Source organism: Elephantulus edwardii, unplaced genomic scaffold (genome assembly GCF_000299155.1).
Source record: "Elephantulus edwardii isolate Elephantulus edwardi_28Jun2011 unplaced genomic scaffold, EleEdw1.0 scaffold00076, whole genome shotgun sequence".
In the NCBI taxonomy this organism is placed as follows: domain Eukaryota; kingdom Metazoa; phylum Chordata; class Mammalia; order Macroscelidea; family Macroscelididae; genus Elephantulus; species Elephantulus edwardii.
The window spans coordinates 1,094,833-1,114,058 of record NW_006399826.1 but is presented as its reverse complement, the minus strand read 5'-3'; the positions used below and the strand labels follow the sequence as shown (position 1 = coordinate 1,114,058).

General features: G+C 36.9%; 1 protein-coding gene across 1 annotated transcript in view; it reads left to right on the top strand.

Annotated features, from left to right (window-relative positions):
* CCDC178 (coiled-coil domain containing 178) overlaps positions 1-19,226 on the top strand; it is a 79,017-nt gene that overhangs the window by 57,378 nt on the left and 2,413 nt on the right. The window contains exons 11-14 of the mRNA XM_006889223.1: positions 752-894; positions 2,410-2,563; positions 17,345-17,440; positions 17,600-17,736. Of these exons, the coding sequence (XP_006889285.1) occupies positions 752-894; positions 2,410-2,563; positions 17,345-17,440; positions 17,600-17,736 (530 nt within the window). The remainder of the gene's footprint in view (positions 1-751; positions 895-2,409; positions 2,564-17,344; positions 17,441-17,599; positions 17,737-19,226) is intronic.

Sequence of the window (19,226 nt, the reverse complement as noted above, 5' to 3'; positions counted from 1 at the left end):
ATGGAGACAGGACACATCCCTGGCGTACGCCCTTCCCAATTTTGAACCATGGAGTGTTTCCTTGCTCTATTCTGACTGCCTCTTGGTACAAGTGTAAGTTTCTCATTAGCATAATCAAGTGTTTTGGGATTCCCATTGTCCTCAGAGTCAGCCACAGTTTGTTATGATGCACACAGTGTGATTGGCACAGGACAGGACCGAGTTTAGGGCTGTTGTACATAGGGTCGCTATGAGTAACAAGCAACTCGACGGTTCATAACAACGACAAAAACAACATTATAAATGGTATTACTTCTTTATTTTCCTTCTCTGTGTTTTCTTTGTTACTGTAGAAGAATCCCACTGACCTTTGTATATCTATTTTGTATGCTGCCACTCTACCATATTGATCTATGAGCTCTAAGAGGTTTTTGGTTGAGTCCTTGGGATTTTCTATGCTTACTGGCATTATCATCTGAGTTGTTGTAGTTTGTTGTTGTTTGGTTTGTTTTTTTTTCTTCAGAGGACCAACCGAGAGAAAAAGCCTACTCCTAGAACCAGTACCCTGAAATTGGACTTTCAGTATCTTAAACTCAGAGAAAAATTCATTTCTGTTTGCTTAAGTCACCCTTTTGTGTTATTGCTGTTATATTTGACAGTTCCCAAAAATGTAGACCCAGCCCAAGTTTAAGTCCTTTCTCCAGTCTGTTTCTTTATAAATAATTTTAAGTGCATCAGTGGCAAAGATACACATGTATATTTTAATTTCTAGATAATGGCGTTGTACCAGCAAGTGCATGAAGAACTTGAAGAAGTCAAAAAAATGTGCCAAGAAACCAAAATGAAAGCTGAACAATTTAAAATTGAAATGGTTAATGATATTGAGCAACATAAATCATCTTTGGCTGGATACAAGTAAGAATTATCCATAAATGGTATTCAGAGTATTTATTAATGTCCCACTTTGGAAAAGAGAAATTAACTTCAAAATGTAATGAGTAGCATACAAAGAGTTCAGGTAAAGAAAAAGTTCCCTATATTCTAACAGGGATTTTACATATATCATTAATTTTTATTTTACATATATAATTACTTATATACTATTTTATATATGGCCTACTGGTAAGAAGCTGTGCTATAATCCCAAAGGCACACAGTTAAAGGGCACCAGCTGCTTTGCAGGAGAAGTATGGACAGTCTCCTCCTGTGTGATTAACTGCCTCTGAAATTCCACAGGAGGCTTAGCAATGGGTTGGTTCTGCCTTGACGGTACCCAAGAACAATAATTTCATACATGTGTACAAATTTCAAGAGACCCTATGTAGAACATATGTTTCATCTAGAATACCACTATGCTTTGTCACTTTTATTGTTACAGCACATCCCCCCCAGACATCTCTTATTAGCTGCATGCTTATCTTGTCCCCTCTTTAGCTATTTTTAAATAATCCATTATTGAATTGTTGCAGTTCATTATGTTTAATGAGTAACTCTTATTAGAGTTGCACATACATCTGTGACATATTACTTTGTCATTTTTTGATAAGTTATGATTATTTGTATTACTGATATTTCATGTAATCCCCACGGGCTAAGCCAGCAAGGCTCCTGTCTCGGGTGACTGGAATTTACCAGCTGCCTTCTTGGGAGAAGAAGTTGGGCAGTCTTCTCCTGTGCAATTTACAGCCTCAGAAACCCATTGGAGGGTGAGCTATGCATCAGATCCAATTCCACGAGGATGATTTTGACTTTTGACTTTTTTTTTTAATATGACCATAATATTGTCTTCTCAGTGTGATTTTCCTGTGCTACATGAAAACGCTAAGATCTAAAGTTGCTTTTATACTAGTAATTTTTGATCACTTACACACCTCTTATCCTCCTCCCCCCGAAGCTTAAATGCTTTTGATGATTTCATTCTGGTTTTTGTCTATGTAATTTTTCTTAGTTCCTGCAAAATTAATTTCTAGCCCATGACAGCCCACATGTGTGAAATAGAATTGTTTCACAGGTTTTTCAAGGCTATGAACTTTCAGAATTCACGAACCTGGCTTGTATTTTAGGTCACTTCTTGGGAACTTACAGTTACAGGTAGATCACTTCACTGTGCCAGCTAAAGCCTACTGACAATTTGCAGAAATTAGAGAGCTTCTCTGGGATGGGATACATTTTAGGGATAAATAAATTCCCTTGAAAGACAATGTGTGTCTGAAGGTTCGCAGAGAAATATGAGTAGTTTCCTCCTGAGCCTCCAAAAACCTGCTAAAAGGTCAGTGCTGTGTTGATTCCGTCTCAACAGCAGTGAATAACTTTTTTTACTGTTATTTATTTTTTTGTATTTTTTAAAATTATTTTAAGACAGAATCTAAATGTAACTTACATTTTACTTTCTCTTAAATATGGATAAAACCATCTGTATTTTACACTTAGGAGTGAGATAGATAAATATGAAGACCTGTATGTGTACTACTCAACATCTATACATAATGTTAGTGGTGATATTGAGGAGAGTCAACTAACAGTGACTGAAACTTTGGAGGAGACAAAATCATCATTACTTGAATTATCCACTTTATCAAGAAAGGTAATTTTCTTCATACTTAAAATTATATTGGCTTTAGTTATGAGCCCTGAATATGAAATATTTCTGTCAATAACAAAATAATAACTTGCTAATTGCTGTCGAGTTAGAATCTACTCATAGCAGACCTTGAAGCAGGTTTTCGGAGGATGTTCGTTGCATGGGAAGAGATTGCCCATTTTTCTCCCAAAGAACTGCTGGTGGTTTTGAACTTCCAGAATGGTGCCACCTTTGGGTTTGGCAGTGTAGCTCGCTAAGAACCATCAGAGCTCCCTAAACAGTCACGTGCCATTGAGTCAACCATGACTCATAGCAATTCAAGGAGCAATAGATTTGAATGCTGCCCTGCTGTTTTTGTTGCATGCTGAACTGGATCTGACTCATAGCCCACTCTGCAATGAGTTTTCAGAGGCAGTTTATTCGCCCAGGAAGAGATTGCTCATCTTTCTCCTGTGAAGCAACTGGTGGATTCAAACCATGTGTCTTTGGGTTGGCAGCACAGCTCCTTACCACCAGGCCACCAGAGCTCCAGACTATTTTGACTAAATAGTAATTAGTGAAATTTCTGTTTCATTACATTTCTGTGACTGTCATACCAAATGACCACAAATTTAGCAGTGTCAAAGAGTTTCTATTCTCTTAACATAAACTTTCTCTGCATCAGAAGTCAGGGCACTGTGGATAAAATTCAACTAGTTCATTTGCTCTAGATCTCAAGTCCAAAATCACGCTAGTTATTATCAGATTCAAATTTCCATCGGGTGATTTGGAGGATAAGTCTGCTTCCAGCCTTGATCAGGATACTGGCAGAATTCAGTTGCTTGTGGTCATAGAACTGGCAACGTTTGGTTCCCCGTTTCCCTGCTGGCTGTTAGTTGAGGAAGAAGGCTGAGAGCTCTCAGCCTCCCGAACCAGCCTGCTTTCCCTAATTCACGTTTCCTCTTACGTCTAAAAGCAGTAACGGTGTGTTGATGCCTTTTCATTCTTCACATGTCTCTGACTCTCCCTTGGGTTTCATCCTTCTTCTCTCCTCTGCTTGATCTGATTCACTCTCGTGTTGGTGTTATGTGTCTTGATTTGGAATGGCCTCATAGCTAACCTTCCCACAGGCTTTGGGAGAATATAAATTACACCAGAGGTGACTCTGCCCATCTCTCTCTAGCACAGCACCTAGTGCATTCTATTCTCTTGCATTTGAGGTGACAGCAACACCTTACCCAGCTGGCCATTTAGAGTAAATAATAATTGTTGTGTACTATTGAGTTTTCCGAACTAAATCAAGCCTGGAAGCAGGAGCGGCATCCACTTCTGAAATGGCTTGCCTCCGGAAACTCTATGTACAAACAGTGCTCAGGCCATTCGTTCATAAGGTCGCTATGAGTCGTCTACGACTTGAGGACACCAAGCAACAATAACAACAACAACGACAAAGAGAGAGCTACGTTGGCTTAGTGGAAAGGAAGTTATGTATGCTACCAAGCCTAAGATGGGTGATTTTAATCTGCGGCCCTCGGCCAGGTTAAAATTGTTTTCCTGTCAAACATTCTTCTAGGTGGTATAGCACTGGTCTGTGCGTTGCTGTACAGAGGTAACTCGTGGTTGCTGTGATGCTGAACACTGTGACAGTGATGTGCCAATCGTGGTAATGGGTACCCATGGTGGACAGTGTTGGCTGGATCTTCCCGACTAAATCAAGCCTGGAAGCAGGAGCGGCATCCACTTCCAAAATGGCTTGCTTGCCTCTGAAAAATCTATGTACTAACAGTGCTCAGGATGTTTGTTCATAGGGTTGCTATGAGTCGTCTACAACTCGACAGTACCAAACAACAACAACAACGACAACAACTATTGAGTTAGAACTGACTTCTAGAACTGCTGGCTCTGCAGTGGGTTTTCAGAGGCAGTTAGTTATTTGGAAGGAGATTTCTTGTCTTTATTCTAAGAAGCAGCTGGTGGATTTGAACCTTGTACCTTTGGATTGGCAGTGCAACTCCTTATCACTAAAGTCAGCAGAGCATAGTACCCTTAAAGGAAATATTAGAAAATGGAAATAATAAAATTTTGAAAGTAAAAATTATAGAGGTTTCTAATCTAATTTACATTTTCCACCTAGTATTAAAAAGATGTTATTTTTGCCACTGTTCTTTAAAATAAGGAATTTGATTGTATCTTATACCTTTCTACTAAATCACAATTATTAACATAACTGAAGTATTTATAGTTTTTCTGAAGTTCGTTCGATTTTTCTTTTCTATAAAAATCTCCTTATGTTTTTCTTCTCCAATATATTGAATGATTACTGACATTTTATATTGATTCATCAGTTTGTCATGTGTTATGTATATGAAAGCTTTTGTAAATTACTGTTGTTGTGGTGTTGTTGTTATGTGCCATCGAGTTACTAATGTTAAAAATATTTTCTCTTAGTCTTCATTTCCTATGGTAATGTTTGATGACAAGAAATTCTAGTTTTAATGTAGTGAAAGTTACGAGTAGTTCTGGTTAAGCTTTGTGCTTTGCTAAAAGAAAGATTTTCTAATGTGAAGACATAAAAATATGTGCTCCTATTGTTTTATATTAAATGTTTTAAATTTTATTTTTATATATAAGTGATTAGTCAGTATAAAATTAATGTGTGGGTGTCCATTTGTATTTTTCTTATATAGAAACTGTTAAAATGAAACTTGTTGAAGTGTCTTTTCTCTATATAATAAAATTCAGCGCCATCTTCACTGCATTGCTGGCTTCTACGTTCATGTGGATTTCTTATTCATTCTATTTTCCCTTTGTTTTGCTTGACCATCTTTGTCACTACTCCATATGTAATATTGAATTTCTAAAATGAAAATTATTATGATGAATGTTAAGATGTTATATTTCTTCAATAATTTTATAGTCTTCTTGAGTTTTGCCCTCAAATATAAAATTTTAATACCATCTTATTCAAGTCTTTCAGAAATTTTGTGGAATTATGATTGGAATTGTATTAATTTATTGATAATTTGGCAGAGAAAAGAAATCTTTATGATTTCTTTTCCACCTAGTATTTACACTTCGTAAGTGTAAGCATGACAGATCATTTCATTTATTGATGGAGTTTTTCCAATTTTTTCCATAGAAGCTTTTTTAGAATACTTTTTTATTGTTTAAAAGCAAATCTATTTTTAATTAATCTAAGGTCTACAACTCAACGGCATTAAACAACAACAACAAGGTCTTTACAAGATTTTATTTTAGAATAAGGCATTGTAGAAGTATTTATAAGGTTTTAGTAATATTATTCTATGTTAACAGTAATTTAAGCGATTACATATTTTATAGGAAAGGTGTGAATATGGTGATGTTTTATATTTACACACATTGACTTTTCCTGTGACTTACTGATTGTGAAAACTTTTAAGCTACATTTTCAAAGAGTATGTTAAGTAACCAATTAAAAGCAATGATGTGCATCATTTCTACACACTCTTGTTTGGCATGCAATTGAAGCTTTCAGTTCAAGAAAAGAAGAAAAGATTTGTGCTGCCTAATTGCACACACAACATTGCATTCCCTCCCTTAACTTCAAGGCATATTGTGCTTCTGTTGTAGCCTTAATTCATTAGCACATACTTCAGTTTGTATATCACAGTATCTATGAAAATGTGCATTTCCCACTGTAAATGTTTCTGCATGGCTATTGTGTCCCAGAATGCATACTGAAATTAGTTAAGTATTAAAAAATAATATAAAGATGAAATTACTTCTAAATTTAAAAGCCATTATTTTCTGGAAATTATTTCCCTGTGTTTAGTCACTTTCTCTTTCAATGTAAAAAAAAAACAAAACAAAGATTCTTACCACTGGATTTATAAGCAACATGTGATGGATGGAGAGGAAAAGGAGAGATTGAAACTGTCAATAGTTTTCTTTCTTGGCTCCACAATTACCACCCTTGGTTACCAGCAGTCCAGAAATAAGGAGAAACATTGGACTGGAAAAAAAATTTTCAGCTATGGACCTCTGCAAATTTTTGAGAGGTAACGAGGTCAGTTTGAGACATCATAGTATCTCTCATCATTTGTTATGCATCCGAGAACAGGACAATAAATAAGGATCATGGAAAAGAATTGATACCTTTGAGCTGTGATGTTCGAGAAGAGCACTAAACATTTATGGATGGCCGAAAAACAAACAGATATATATCTTTGGAGGCAATACAGCTGGAGTGCTCTTTGGAGGCAGGAATGATGAGGCTTCACCTCACATACTTTGGGCATGTTGCTAGGAGGGACTATTCCTTGGTGAAGGACATGATGCTTAGTAAGGTGGAAGGTCAGCAAAGGAGAGGAAGACCCTTGACCAGATAGATTGACATGGTGACTGCTGCTGCAATGGGCTCTAGTGTGTTAAGAAGTGTGAGGATGGTACAGGATAGAAGAGGGTTCAGATCTTTTGTTCATAGGGTCGCTATGGGTCATACTCAACTTGATGACACACAACAACAACAACAATAACAACAACAACAGCAACATCTTTACCTAGAGTTTGGGCTTATAACTTTAAAAACCATTTTAAATCTAAACAGTATATTTTCTGTGCAATAAAAGCAGTCATCTACACTTTATGCTGTCCAATCACACACAAATATAAGATAAAGAAAAACCATAGCTTAAAAAAAATTGGAAATCTTTGTTATTTTCACATTTCAATAAACAGTAAAACAAGCACAAGTTTTTACATTTTACAGTTCAGTCTGCAATTAAATGTTATAAACTGGGAGATTTATGTTGTGTATAAGCTTGTATTTTTTGGTAGTTTTTGGAAATTATCTATATTATTCAAAAGATAATATATAGTTTCCCCTTAACACCCAAGTCAGTCCTGTTTTATAACCATAACATTATGCAGTATTTGTGGACACTGAGAAAAGAGGAGATAAATAATGTACACTACATTGAAACAGATGAGGGAAAGAATTGTTTAAAAGGAATATATTATTGGAAATTGTTTGCATTACAACAGTCCAGAATTAGAGCTGCATAACAAAGTGGACTAGGGGGTTGGTGTGTGGAATTGGGCAACAAATAAAGATTTTTTAATTTTTTTTCAAAGAGAAAAGCAATCTGCGAGAGAGGATAGGAAAGAAAATGTGCAACACTGAATGAATGGAAATCCAAGTTCTCCATAAAATTTCATGAAAATCTCAATCAAACAAAAAAATTAAAAAGATAATATTACTAATTGATCTATGTAGTCACCAAAAAAATCATTTCCTTGTAATTAATATTTAATCATAGTGACCCTCCCTTGTGTTTCCAAGTCTATATATCTTAAGAGGAGGACACTTCCTATCTCTCTCCAGCAGAGCTTCTGAGGGATTTGAACTAGTGGAAACACATTATCTATTTGTTAGCAGTGCAAGACTCAGGACATTCCCAGAGCTCCTTGGTCTATATATTATATGGGATAAATCCGAGTGCCACAGAATACCAATTCAACTTTACCCATTGATTGAGATTTTTGTCTCAAAAATTTTCAAATTAAGAAATGTTATTACCAAGAAGATAATAGTGATTATTATCAATTTGTTAAATATGAACTAGACTGGAAACATTGAGTGATTTTCCCACAAACCCAAAGCTATTAAGTGAGTGGTGAAGCCACATATAGAGCCCAAGTTTTTGGGATGTTTTATTGCTCAGTGTTGATGTATGCCATATAGATGTAATGAGAAGATATGAAAATACATGTTATGAATATGTTTTCATCATAGACTATCAGTTGTTGTTGATGGCTGTGGACTCATAGTAACCCTATGAATAAAAGACCTGAGGCCTTTTTTTAACTATCATTTCTCCAAGTTCACAGAGTTTCCAGAGGCATGTGGTTTAAAACCTGTCTTAAACTGGGAGCTCCAATAAACACTGTCCACCATGGGAAGCCATTATGGCATTTAGGACTCCAATGGCACAAGGTTCAGTGTCACAGCAAACCCAGATTACCTCAGCACAGCAAATTAACAGAAGAGTGCTGTACTACTTAGAAGAATGTTCCTCCAAAATACAGAAGAATGTTCCTCCTAAATATAGTAACAAGGAATTAAAATTTAATCCCTCAGGCCCATCTTTTAAACACAAGGGCCCTCCAAGAGGTCTCTTTGACTCTAATAAAAAACAACCACACATTCCACTCACCTTCAACTAAAACAAGAGAGCCCATCCTACAGAGTCCAGCTGTTTCACCAGGTCTCCAAAACAGAGCCAAGGGCTTGGCCTTAAATGCAAATGTCCTCCAGGAGGTCTTATTGACTCTAAACAAGAGACTTAGATAAAAACAACCAAACAATCCACACAGATTCTCAACCAAAGCTGCTTCCCTCAACTTCACAAGGGAGACAAGGGCTTGACGTTATGTTATTGTTGTTAACTGCCATCTAGTACCCCTTACACAAAAGACCTTAACTTTGTTCTATAATTACTGTTCTTTCTCTAAGTTTATAGCGTTTCCACAGGGATGTTTAGGAAGTGGATGCTACTTCTACTTCCAAGCCTGTCTTAATCTGTGAGCTCTACCAAACATTTTCAACCATGTGTAACCATTATGACATCAATACCTTATTTATAAAATTTATTGTTTGGTATGTAAGTAAAATATTAACTAATATCCAGAAAATTGACTTTGGTGTCTGTTCTTTTATTTTAAATGTGTGTTTGCTTATTTAGATATGTTGTTGTTGTTGTTATGTGCCATCGAGTCATTTGCGACTCATAGCGACCCTATGTACAAGAGTCCTAAACACCGTTCTATCCTGTGCCAACCTCACTGTCACAAATACATTCATTCCCATGACTTTACTCACAGAATTGATCCATCTCATTGAGGGTCTTCCTCCCTTGTGCCATCCCTCTACTCTCCCAACCATGATGTCCCTCTCCAAGGACCAGTCCCTCTCGCAACATGCCCAAAGTATGTCAGACTTCAGAATCCTTGACTCTAGGGAACATTCTGGCCTCACCCTCTCCAGGACATACCTGTTTGTTCTCCTAGCAGTCCATGGTATATTCAACATTCTTCTCCAGCACCACAGCTCAAAGGCATCAATTCTCTATCATCCCTATTCACTGTCCAACTCTCTGATGCATAGCATGTAATTGCAAAGACTATAGCCTGGATCAGACGCACCTTAGTCTCCAGCCTGACATCGTTGCTCTTCAGTACTCTTGAGAGGTCCCTCACAGCTGACTTTCCTAATGGAATTCATCTCCTGATTTCCTGGCTGCTGTTACCAAGAGTGTTAACTGTAGATTTCAAATATATGCTCATTGTGATGCTAAATTATTTTTAATGTAGTCAAGGTATAAAAACTGCTTCTGAGAAGTAGCTGTTGAACTATGGAAAATATTTTTTTAGTGTCTGTGTGAATTTTAGAGTATCTCTCAACAAACCTACTCAAATGATATATTAGCTTTTTTTTAAGCAGTAAATAATTTTAATATACTTGAGATGAATTCTGTTCTATTATAGTTTATTGTTCTTTTAACTTACTTCTGAATTTGATCTTCAAGTATTTTGGATATTGCATCCATTCTAATGTTATGAGATGAATTGTTAAACTTTTCTTCTTCACCTAAAGAAGTTAAAATAGACTTAAACTTTTTCTTGAAAATTTGACAGAGTACAATAGTGAAAAGAAAACACCATTCATTGTTTAAATTACTATCTTCTTTGCAAAGTACAACTGATTTTATTTCATCATATTATTTGCCTTGTCAGTCTATATATTGCCTCTTGTAGCCTATTTGCAACTTTTTTATGATCTGAGAAATCACCCAGATAAATGTAACAAGGTTTTCAAACGTATAGTCGGATGTAGAATACTTTCTTAGAAGGTTTTTGTTAATTGCTTTTGTTGTTGTTAAGTATCATCGAGTGGCTTGCAACTCATAGTGACCTTATATACAACAGCTCTGAACCTTGTTCTATCTTGTGCCAAACTCATCATCTCTGACACATCCACCTCCATTCCCCAGTTACTGAATCGATCCTCTTTTGTCTTCCTCAAAGTTTTACTCTCTTGTGCTTTCTCTCCACTCTCTCAAGCGTGATGTCCCTCTCCAAGGACTGGTTTCTTTTTTGCAATATGCCCCAAATATGTCATACAGAGTTTCAGAATCCTTACCTCCAAGGAGCAGCTGGGTTTTGCCCTCTCCATGACAAACCTGTTTGTTCTTTTAGCAGTCTATGGTATAGTCAGTACTCTTCTCTAGCACCACAACTCAAAAGCATCAGTTCTCTTTGTATAATCCCTAGTCATTGTCCAGATTTCTGATGCATAGCAAGTAATTGCAAAGACTATGACCTGGTTCTTAACACCTGATTAAAAAAAACAAACAAACAAACAAAAAAAACACCTGATTCTCCAGACCTACATCATTACTTTTTCAGTACTTTGGAGAGGTCTCTGACAGCAGATTTTCTCAAAGCAATTCATCTTTTAATTTCCTGCCTGCTAGTACCAAGAGTGTTGATTGTGGAGCCAAGCAAACTGAAGCTGTTAACAATCTCAATCTCTTCACCGTCTATCATGATGCTGCCAGTCAGCCCAGTGGTGAGAATCTTTGTTTACTTGCTATTGAGATTTAATCCATATTGAAGGCTACAATCCTTAACCTTCTATAGCAAATGCCTGAAGTCCTCCGTAGTTTCAGCAGGTAAGGTTTTGTCATCGGCATAATACAGGTGGTTTATAAGTCTTCCTCCAATCCTGACGACACATTCCTCTTCATAGAGTCCAGCCCCCCAGATGATCTGTTCTGCGTATAGATTGAAAAGATATGGAGATAGGACACATCTCTGGTGTTCACCCTTCCTGATTTTAAACCATGTAATTTCCTCGCTCTGTTCTGATTACTGTCTCTGAGGCAAGTATAAGTTTCACATAAGCACAGTTAAGTGTTCGGAGATTTCAGTTCTTCTTAGAGTTAGCCAGTTTGTTGTGATCCAGGCATCAAATATCTTTGCATAGTCCTCTGGTATTTTCTGCTTTCAGCCAAGATCCATCTAAAATTAGCTATAATATCCATAGTACCTACCACAGCCTCTGAATATCTGGATGTGCTCTATTGATGTGCTGTTCCAGTTGTTTTTGGATAATTTTCAGCAGGATCTTACTTGCATGTGATATAATGATATTGTTCCATAATTTCCACACTCTGTCAGCTCATCTTTTTTTGCAATGGAAACAAATATAGATCTCTTCCTGTCAGATGGCCAGGTTATTGTCCTCCCGATTTCTTGGCGCAATGTGGTGAGTGCATCAGGGCAGTGTCTGTTAGTTGAAATATGTCAATTGTTATGGAATCAATTTCTGGGCCTTGTTTTTTGCCAATTCATTCAGAGTAGTTTAAACGTCCTCATTTCAGAAGGGGTTGTGGTACTAGAGATATTGTAGCTGATGTTAGATGGATCTTGGCTGAAAGCAGGGAATACCAGAGGAATGTCTATCTGTGTTTCATTGACTATGCAAAGGCATTTGACTGTGTAGATCATAACAAACTGTGGCTGACTCTGAGAAGAATGGGAATCCCAGAACACTTGATCGTTCTAATGCGAAACGTATACTTGGACCAGGAGGCAGTCGTCAGAACAGAGCAAGGGAACACTGCATGGTTCAAAACTGGGAAGGGCATATGCCAGAGATGCATCCTATCTCCATACCTTTTCAACTTATATGCAGAACAGATTATCCAGGAGGCTGGGCTCTATGAGGAGAATTGTGGGGTGAAGATTGGTGGACAATTTATCAACAATCTGCATTATGCGGATGACACAACCCTGCTTGCTGAAACTGAGGAGGACCTGAAGCGCCTGCTGCAGAGTGTCAAGGACTGCAGCCTACAATATGGATTGAGGCTCAATGTCAAGAAGACAAAGATTCTCACCACTGGAGCAATTGGCAGCATCAGGATGGATGGTGAAGAGATTGAGATTGTACACAGCTTTAGTTTGCTTGGCTCCATAGTCAACAGTCTTGGCACCAGCAGCCAGGAAATTAAAAGGCGCATTGCCATGGGAAAGTCTGCTGTCAGGGACCTCTCCAAAGTGCTGAATAGCAGTGGTGTCTCTCTGGAGACTAAGGTGCGTCTGATACAGGCCATGGTCTTCGCAATCACCTGTTATGCATCAGAGAGTTGGACAATGACCAAGGAGGATAGAAGGAGAATTGATGCCTTTGAGCTGTGGTGCTGGAGAAGAGTATTGAGAATACCATGGACTGCTAGGAAAACAAACAGATTTGTCCTGTAGAGGGTTAAACCGGGTGGCTCCTTGGAAGCAAGGATTCTGAGGCTCCGTCTAACTTACTTTGGACATGTTGTGAGGAGAAACCGGTCCTTAGAGAGGGACATCATGCTTGGGAGGGTGGAGGGACGGCGCAGGAGAGGAAGGCCCTCTATGAGGTGGATTGATTCAGTGACTGGGATAATTGGGATGGGAATGTCAGAGACAGTGCGATTGGCACAGGACAGAGCGGAGTTGTACATAGGGTCGCTATGAATCGCAGGCGACTCGACGGCACATAACAACAACAACAACAACATTCATATTTATGTATATAGTATAACTTTGTATCTAATACTTTGGGCATGTTGTACAGGAGCCTAATCCTTGGAGAAGGACTTCATATTTGAAAAGGAGGAGAGACAGCAAAGGAGAGAAAGACTCTCAACCAGGTGGATTGACAGAGTGACTTCCACAATGTGCTCAAATGTGTCAGAGATTGTGAAGTTTGCACAAGATAGGGTTCAGATCTATTGTTCATAGGGTTGCTATGAGTTGACAGTATGTAATAGTAATACCAACAATAACAACAACAACAATAATAATAATAATAATAATAATAATAATAAATTGTCCTTTCCAGATTTTCCTTCTCTTCACATCTTCCAGTATAATGTTTATTATCTATCTCTGTATTCTTTTCTTACTTTCCCCCTCTCCCATGTAGTCATCCTATTTTTATAATAATTATAAAAATGATGCATTATTTTACCTTTCTTGATAGTTATTTTACTAAGCATAATGTCTTCCAGACTCATCCATGTAGCGTAGTGTATTATGAGTTGTTTTTCAATACTACACAATGTTCCACGGTGTGAATCTACCAGTTTCTCTGTCCATTTATTTGTTAATGGGCCCTTGGGCTGCTTCCATCTCTTCGCTGATGTGAATAATGCTGAATAAACATGGGTGTGCATGCATCCATTTACATCGTAGTTCTAATTTCTTTAGGTTATCTTTCTATTAGTGGGATAAGTGGTTCAAATGATATTTATATTCCTAACTTTTTGAGAAAGTGCTAGACAGCTTTGCATAGTGGGTGGACCATTTTACCTTCTCACCAACAGTGCATGAGAGTGGTAATCTCTCTACATTCTGATCAGCATTTGTTGTTTGCTCTCCTTTGCTATTATTGCTAGGGTGAGATGATATCTCATTGTTGTTTTGCATCTCAAAGTTTTCAGGTCTGTTGTGAGGTTGATATGAGTCATCTCAACTTAATGGCACCTAATGACAACAATTGAATTATGGAGCTTTGGTGGCTTAGTGGTAAGGAATTGTACTGCCAACCCGAAGGTATGCTATTTGAATTCACCAGCTGTTCCATGAGAGAAAGACGGGCAATCTCCTTCATTGTCATTAATGGAGTTTTATTTGCTTCCTTAGAACCCTCTTTAAACCTGTCTCTTCACAGACATATGAACTGACAGAATTTAAGCACTTTTTTGAATGGCAAACATATATAATATTCATTTATCAAAATTTAAACTAAATGTAGTCTCAATAACACAAAATATAGATCTCACCAACCATATTTAGCCTTGGTGCATAGTGTACTCTGTGTAGGGCTGCTATCCAAAACATTGGTCTCTTAAAGGTCACAGTCAGCTTTTAGGAGGAAGTGGGAAGGGACAGTCTTAGCCCATAAACATTTACAACATGGAAAACTGTAAATAAAAAAACAACTGGACACCAAATTGTTATTTTGATTTTTTTAAAAAACTAAAGACTGTTAATATAAAGAGGTTATAGTGTGGGATGAATACTGTAATCAGTATTAGTTTTTCTCTGTTGTTATTGTATGTTCTCAAGCTGCCCCTCAACTCATAACTAATTGACCCTCCAGTAGATTTTAAACTGCATAGGAGTGGACAGTCCATCTTTCTTCTGTAGAGCAGCTGTTAGATTTGAACTATATACCTCAGGATGGCAGCATCATTACTTACCACAAGGCCATTGGAGAAAATATATGGAGTTCCAGTGGCCTAATGGGTAAGGAGTTGCACTGCAAACCTAGAGATATACAGGGACTTCCAGGGTGAAAAATGGAAAAGTTATCCCTATGCCATTTATAACCTCTGAAAACCTACTGTAAGGTCATCTATAAATTGTAACTTGAAAGAAATGAGAATAAAATTAATTCAATATTCTTTTTAGTTGAAATTTTAATTATTTACGACCTTTCTAAGCTGTTGCCATTGAGTCAAATTCAATTCATAGAGAACTCGGTGTTACAGGGTAGGATTGAGTTTCATGGTATTTTCTTGACCATAATCTACAAAAAGCAAGTCTACAGGATGTTCTACGGTGGCACTACTGGATGGAGTAGAACCACCAACCTTTTGGGTTGTAATTAAGCATGGTATGTATCACTTGGAAACCTGTAACAGTTTATTAAGCCTTGAAATGGAGATTTAGACTCATGGTGACCTTGTAGAACAAACTAGAACTCCCCATATGGTTTCCAAAGCTACCATCTTTATATAAGCACCCAGCCACAACTTTCACAGAGTAACTGCTTGGTTCAGACCACTAAAATTTACAGTCTGAGGTTAAAAAGTTAATTATTGGGGCACCAAGGCTCTTTGAGAGTTTTTTCAGGTCCTTGAAATTGGACATTTAAGGTAGTTTCCGTGTTTAAGTATAGTAAACAGTGTAAATATTCCTAAAAATGAATATTAATGTAATGAGCCATTCTAAGCATATAATATTTTGATATAAAAATGATTAAAGTGAAATTATGGCCTCCTACAAAATTACATCTCAACATCAAAAAGATAAAAATCCTCCTGACAGGACTGATAAAGCAACATAATGACAGCTGGAAAAAGACTGAAATTGTCAACAGTTTTAACTTGGATCCACAATCACTAAGAAATCAGTCAAGAAATCAAAAACTGTATAGCATTGGGCAAGTCCACTGTTAGGGACCTCTTCAAATTGCCAAGGTGCGCTGATGTCAGTATGAAGACTAAGACGTGCCTAATCCAGGCCATGGTCTTTTCAATCACTTGTCATGCAGCTGAGAGGTGGACAATGAATAAAAATACAGAAGAAGAATAAATACATTTGGGTTGTGATGTTGAAGAAAAGTACTGAATATTCCATGAATTGCCAAAAGTACAGATATATCTTCGGAGTCAAAGTGCTCCTTGTAGGCAAGGATGGTGAAACTTTGTCTCACATATTTTAGGCTTGTTTCTAGGAGGGGCTCTTCCTTGGAAAAGGACATAATGCTTGGAAATATGGAGGGTCAGTGAAAGGGAGGAAAACTCTTAATTAGATGGATTCATGTAGTGACAGCAGCAATGGACTCACGGATGAGGATGGTACAGAATACTACAGCGTTAAGATGTGTTTTTCATAGGGTTACACTCTACTTGATGGCAAATTACAAGAATAGCTACAAGAAGTTTAAGTAGTAGTCGTCTTGCAAAAATATGGAAGGCTGTATGGCACTTTCTCAAAAAGTTGCAAATAGAAATACCATTTGACTCAGCAATTCCTCTACTAGAAATATACCCTAGAGAAACAAAACTGCCACCCAGGCAGATATATGGACACCCATGCTTACTGCAGCTATGTTCACAATAGCAAAGAGGTGGAAACGATCTAGGTGCTCATCAACAAGCAAATGGATAGAGAAGCTCTGATATATTCACACAATGCAATACTATGCTGCATTGAAAAACAAAGACCTCATGCAAGATTATTCAAAATGGGTGACCCTGGAGGACATTATGCTGAGTGAAATATCTCAGTCACAAAAGGACAAATATTGCACAGTGCCATTTGTAAAACAGGGCTGACATCAGGGTTGAGGTAAGACTGAGAAAAATTGGATAAATTATGTATACTGCATTGAAACAGATGAGGGAGAGAACAGTTTGAAAGTGATACATGATTGAATATTATGGTTATGACAAGAGTCCAGAATAAAGGCTGTATAGTGTAGTGTACTGGGGTGGGATGGGGCAGATTGTATACCAATGAAGGAATTTTTCTTTTACTTCTCAAAGAGCAGAGCAAACCTTGGTGGGGGGGGGCAGGGAGGAAAATGTGCAACAATGAATGAATGGAAATCCAAAGTCTCTGTAAACGTTCATTAAAATTAGTAAAATAAAATAAAAAATGTTGTCTCACATTTTCCCAAAAATCTTTAACTTTGCCTTTTTAAAATGAATTTTTAATCACAATATTTCCATTAACTGAATTTGTTGTACACCATGTCATTAATCTTGTAGAGTTAAGCTCTTTAGCTCACTTATTAAATTTAGAAATTGGTGGTTTTAGCATTGTCCCTTTGAATAAAATAATTTTAGACATTGCATTAGATATAGCTAAAATTAGCCACTGATTCTTAAGTTATTATAATGACATAAAGAAAAAAATAGTATGTCTTTCTCCTTTTATAGAAAAAGAACAATATGATTCACTTATTTTATGTGTAATTTATTTTCTTAGTTAGAAGACTTAAAAAAACATTATGATCAACTTACCTGGAAGATAAAAGGTTTTCAAAAGACTTATACAGACATACACAGTGAATTTTATACCACAGTAAGTTATCCTCTTCTAACTTCTCCATGAGCCTATTCCTTCCCCTCAAATATCTACTCATTCTAGTAAAAATTCTTATTATTTTTAATTCCTTTTTGGAAGACAACAAAAAAGAGACAAGTAAACAAGTATAAATGATACTTTCCTTTTTCTTTCAAGAAATCTGCATGGGATATTGATCTTTCTACTATTAAACAAGACTATATCAAGCTTTCAGAACTGTATAAGAAAATAGTGGCAGAAAATGAAAAACTTGAAATGGATATCGAAATGATAGTAAATCATATCAATAACAGGTAATTAAAAAATGGAATGCTTGTTCTTATATAGCATGTAAAATATGATAAAAATAACAAACCTTTCTAATTTGTACTCTGAATGCAGGAATGGCATCCATTTCCTAAGCAACATGCCTCTGGAAATGCTATAAACTTTGATAACTGTTGATAGCTTTAGATAGACTTCAGGTCTTTTTTTTTCATAGGGTTGCTATGAGTTGTGCTTGACTTGATGGCAATCAACAACAACAATGATATGGTGGTATTTTTTGATTTGTAATTAGCATAAATACTGACTCTCTTTTAAATGGATAATTCTGGATGTTGTTAATGAAATCAGTATAATGAAAATAAAATCACCTCACAAGAATTTTGCACACACGTTTCATCCCCTGTTTGATGTATTATCTTATAGACAAATTTACACTAAATGTTATTTCTAGCCAATCTCATTGGTCCCTGAAGGTAGCTTTCAGTCCCTTCTCCTACTTTTAGTTTTCTTTGCTCAGAAATCTGTAAATCTTCTTGATTCTATTAGCAATTAAAATTCTTATTTATCACCTCTACCGCTGAGCACTGTAACACTGACATGTCAAATGCGTTAATGGTTGGCTACCCAATGTGGACAGAGAGTGGGGTGGAGCTCCCCGATCAAAACAAGCTTGGAAGGAGGAGTGGCATCCACTTCCATAATAGCTTGCCTCCGGAAACCCTATGAACCTGAAGAGAGGATGAAAGGCACCCAAACGTCGGGGACTCTCCTTCATAGGGTCACTATGAGTCACCTGCGACTCAATGGTACTTAACAACAACAACATCACCTCCACAAGAACGATTTTATCTTCTTAATACCTTTTCCCTCACTGTAGTAGTCAAGGTTTGAGAGTCAAAATTGAATCTTGGGAAATGTAGTATAAGATAATTTATCATTTTATTGAGTTTAGTTTCTATGACATAAGACATGGAAATTCACTTAAGAATTCATATGGTCAGATTGTGTATTAAATGTAACCTTACAATGATCATGGATTTGGATTTGGTAGCTAGTCTGATGATTTGGGGCAATACATAAAATAAAAAGTGCATGCAGAATAAAATGAACTGTGGAAAAGAAGGTATGATTAGTTTTGAACTGTGCATGCTGTGACATAAATATAACTATTAGACACAAAATACTAAGTATAGATCTCTTGCTAATTGGTTTTCTTGTGGATGCTATTGGTTGGGACAGTTCCCCTTGTGGATTGTAAAGGTCAGAAAAGGCTGTCCCCACTCTTCCCTCATTCTTCTTACAAATCCCAACATCTTTATCCACTCCTTTTTAATGTTACCCCCCTTTGAGACCCATGACAGCATTCTCTCGGTTTTCTCTTGAACTCTTGAAAACTTTTCCTTTTGGAAATTCTACCTACTGCCAGCTCATACATGTCAATGACCCTCTATATTAGGTTTCTAAAGCTATAAACATCCTATCTCCATACCTTTTCAATCTGTATGCAGAACAGATT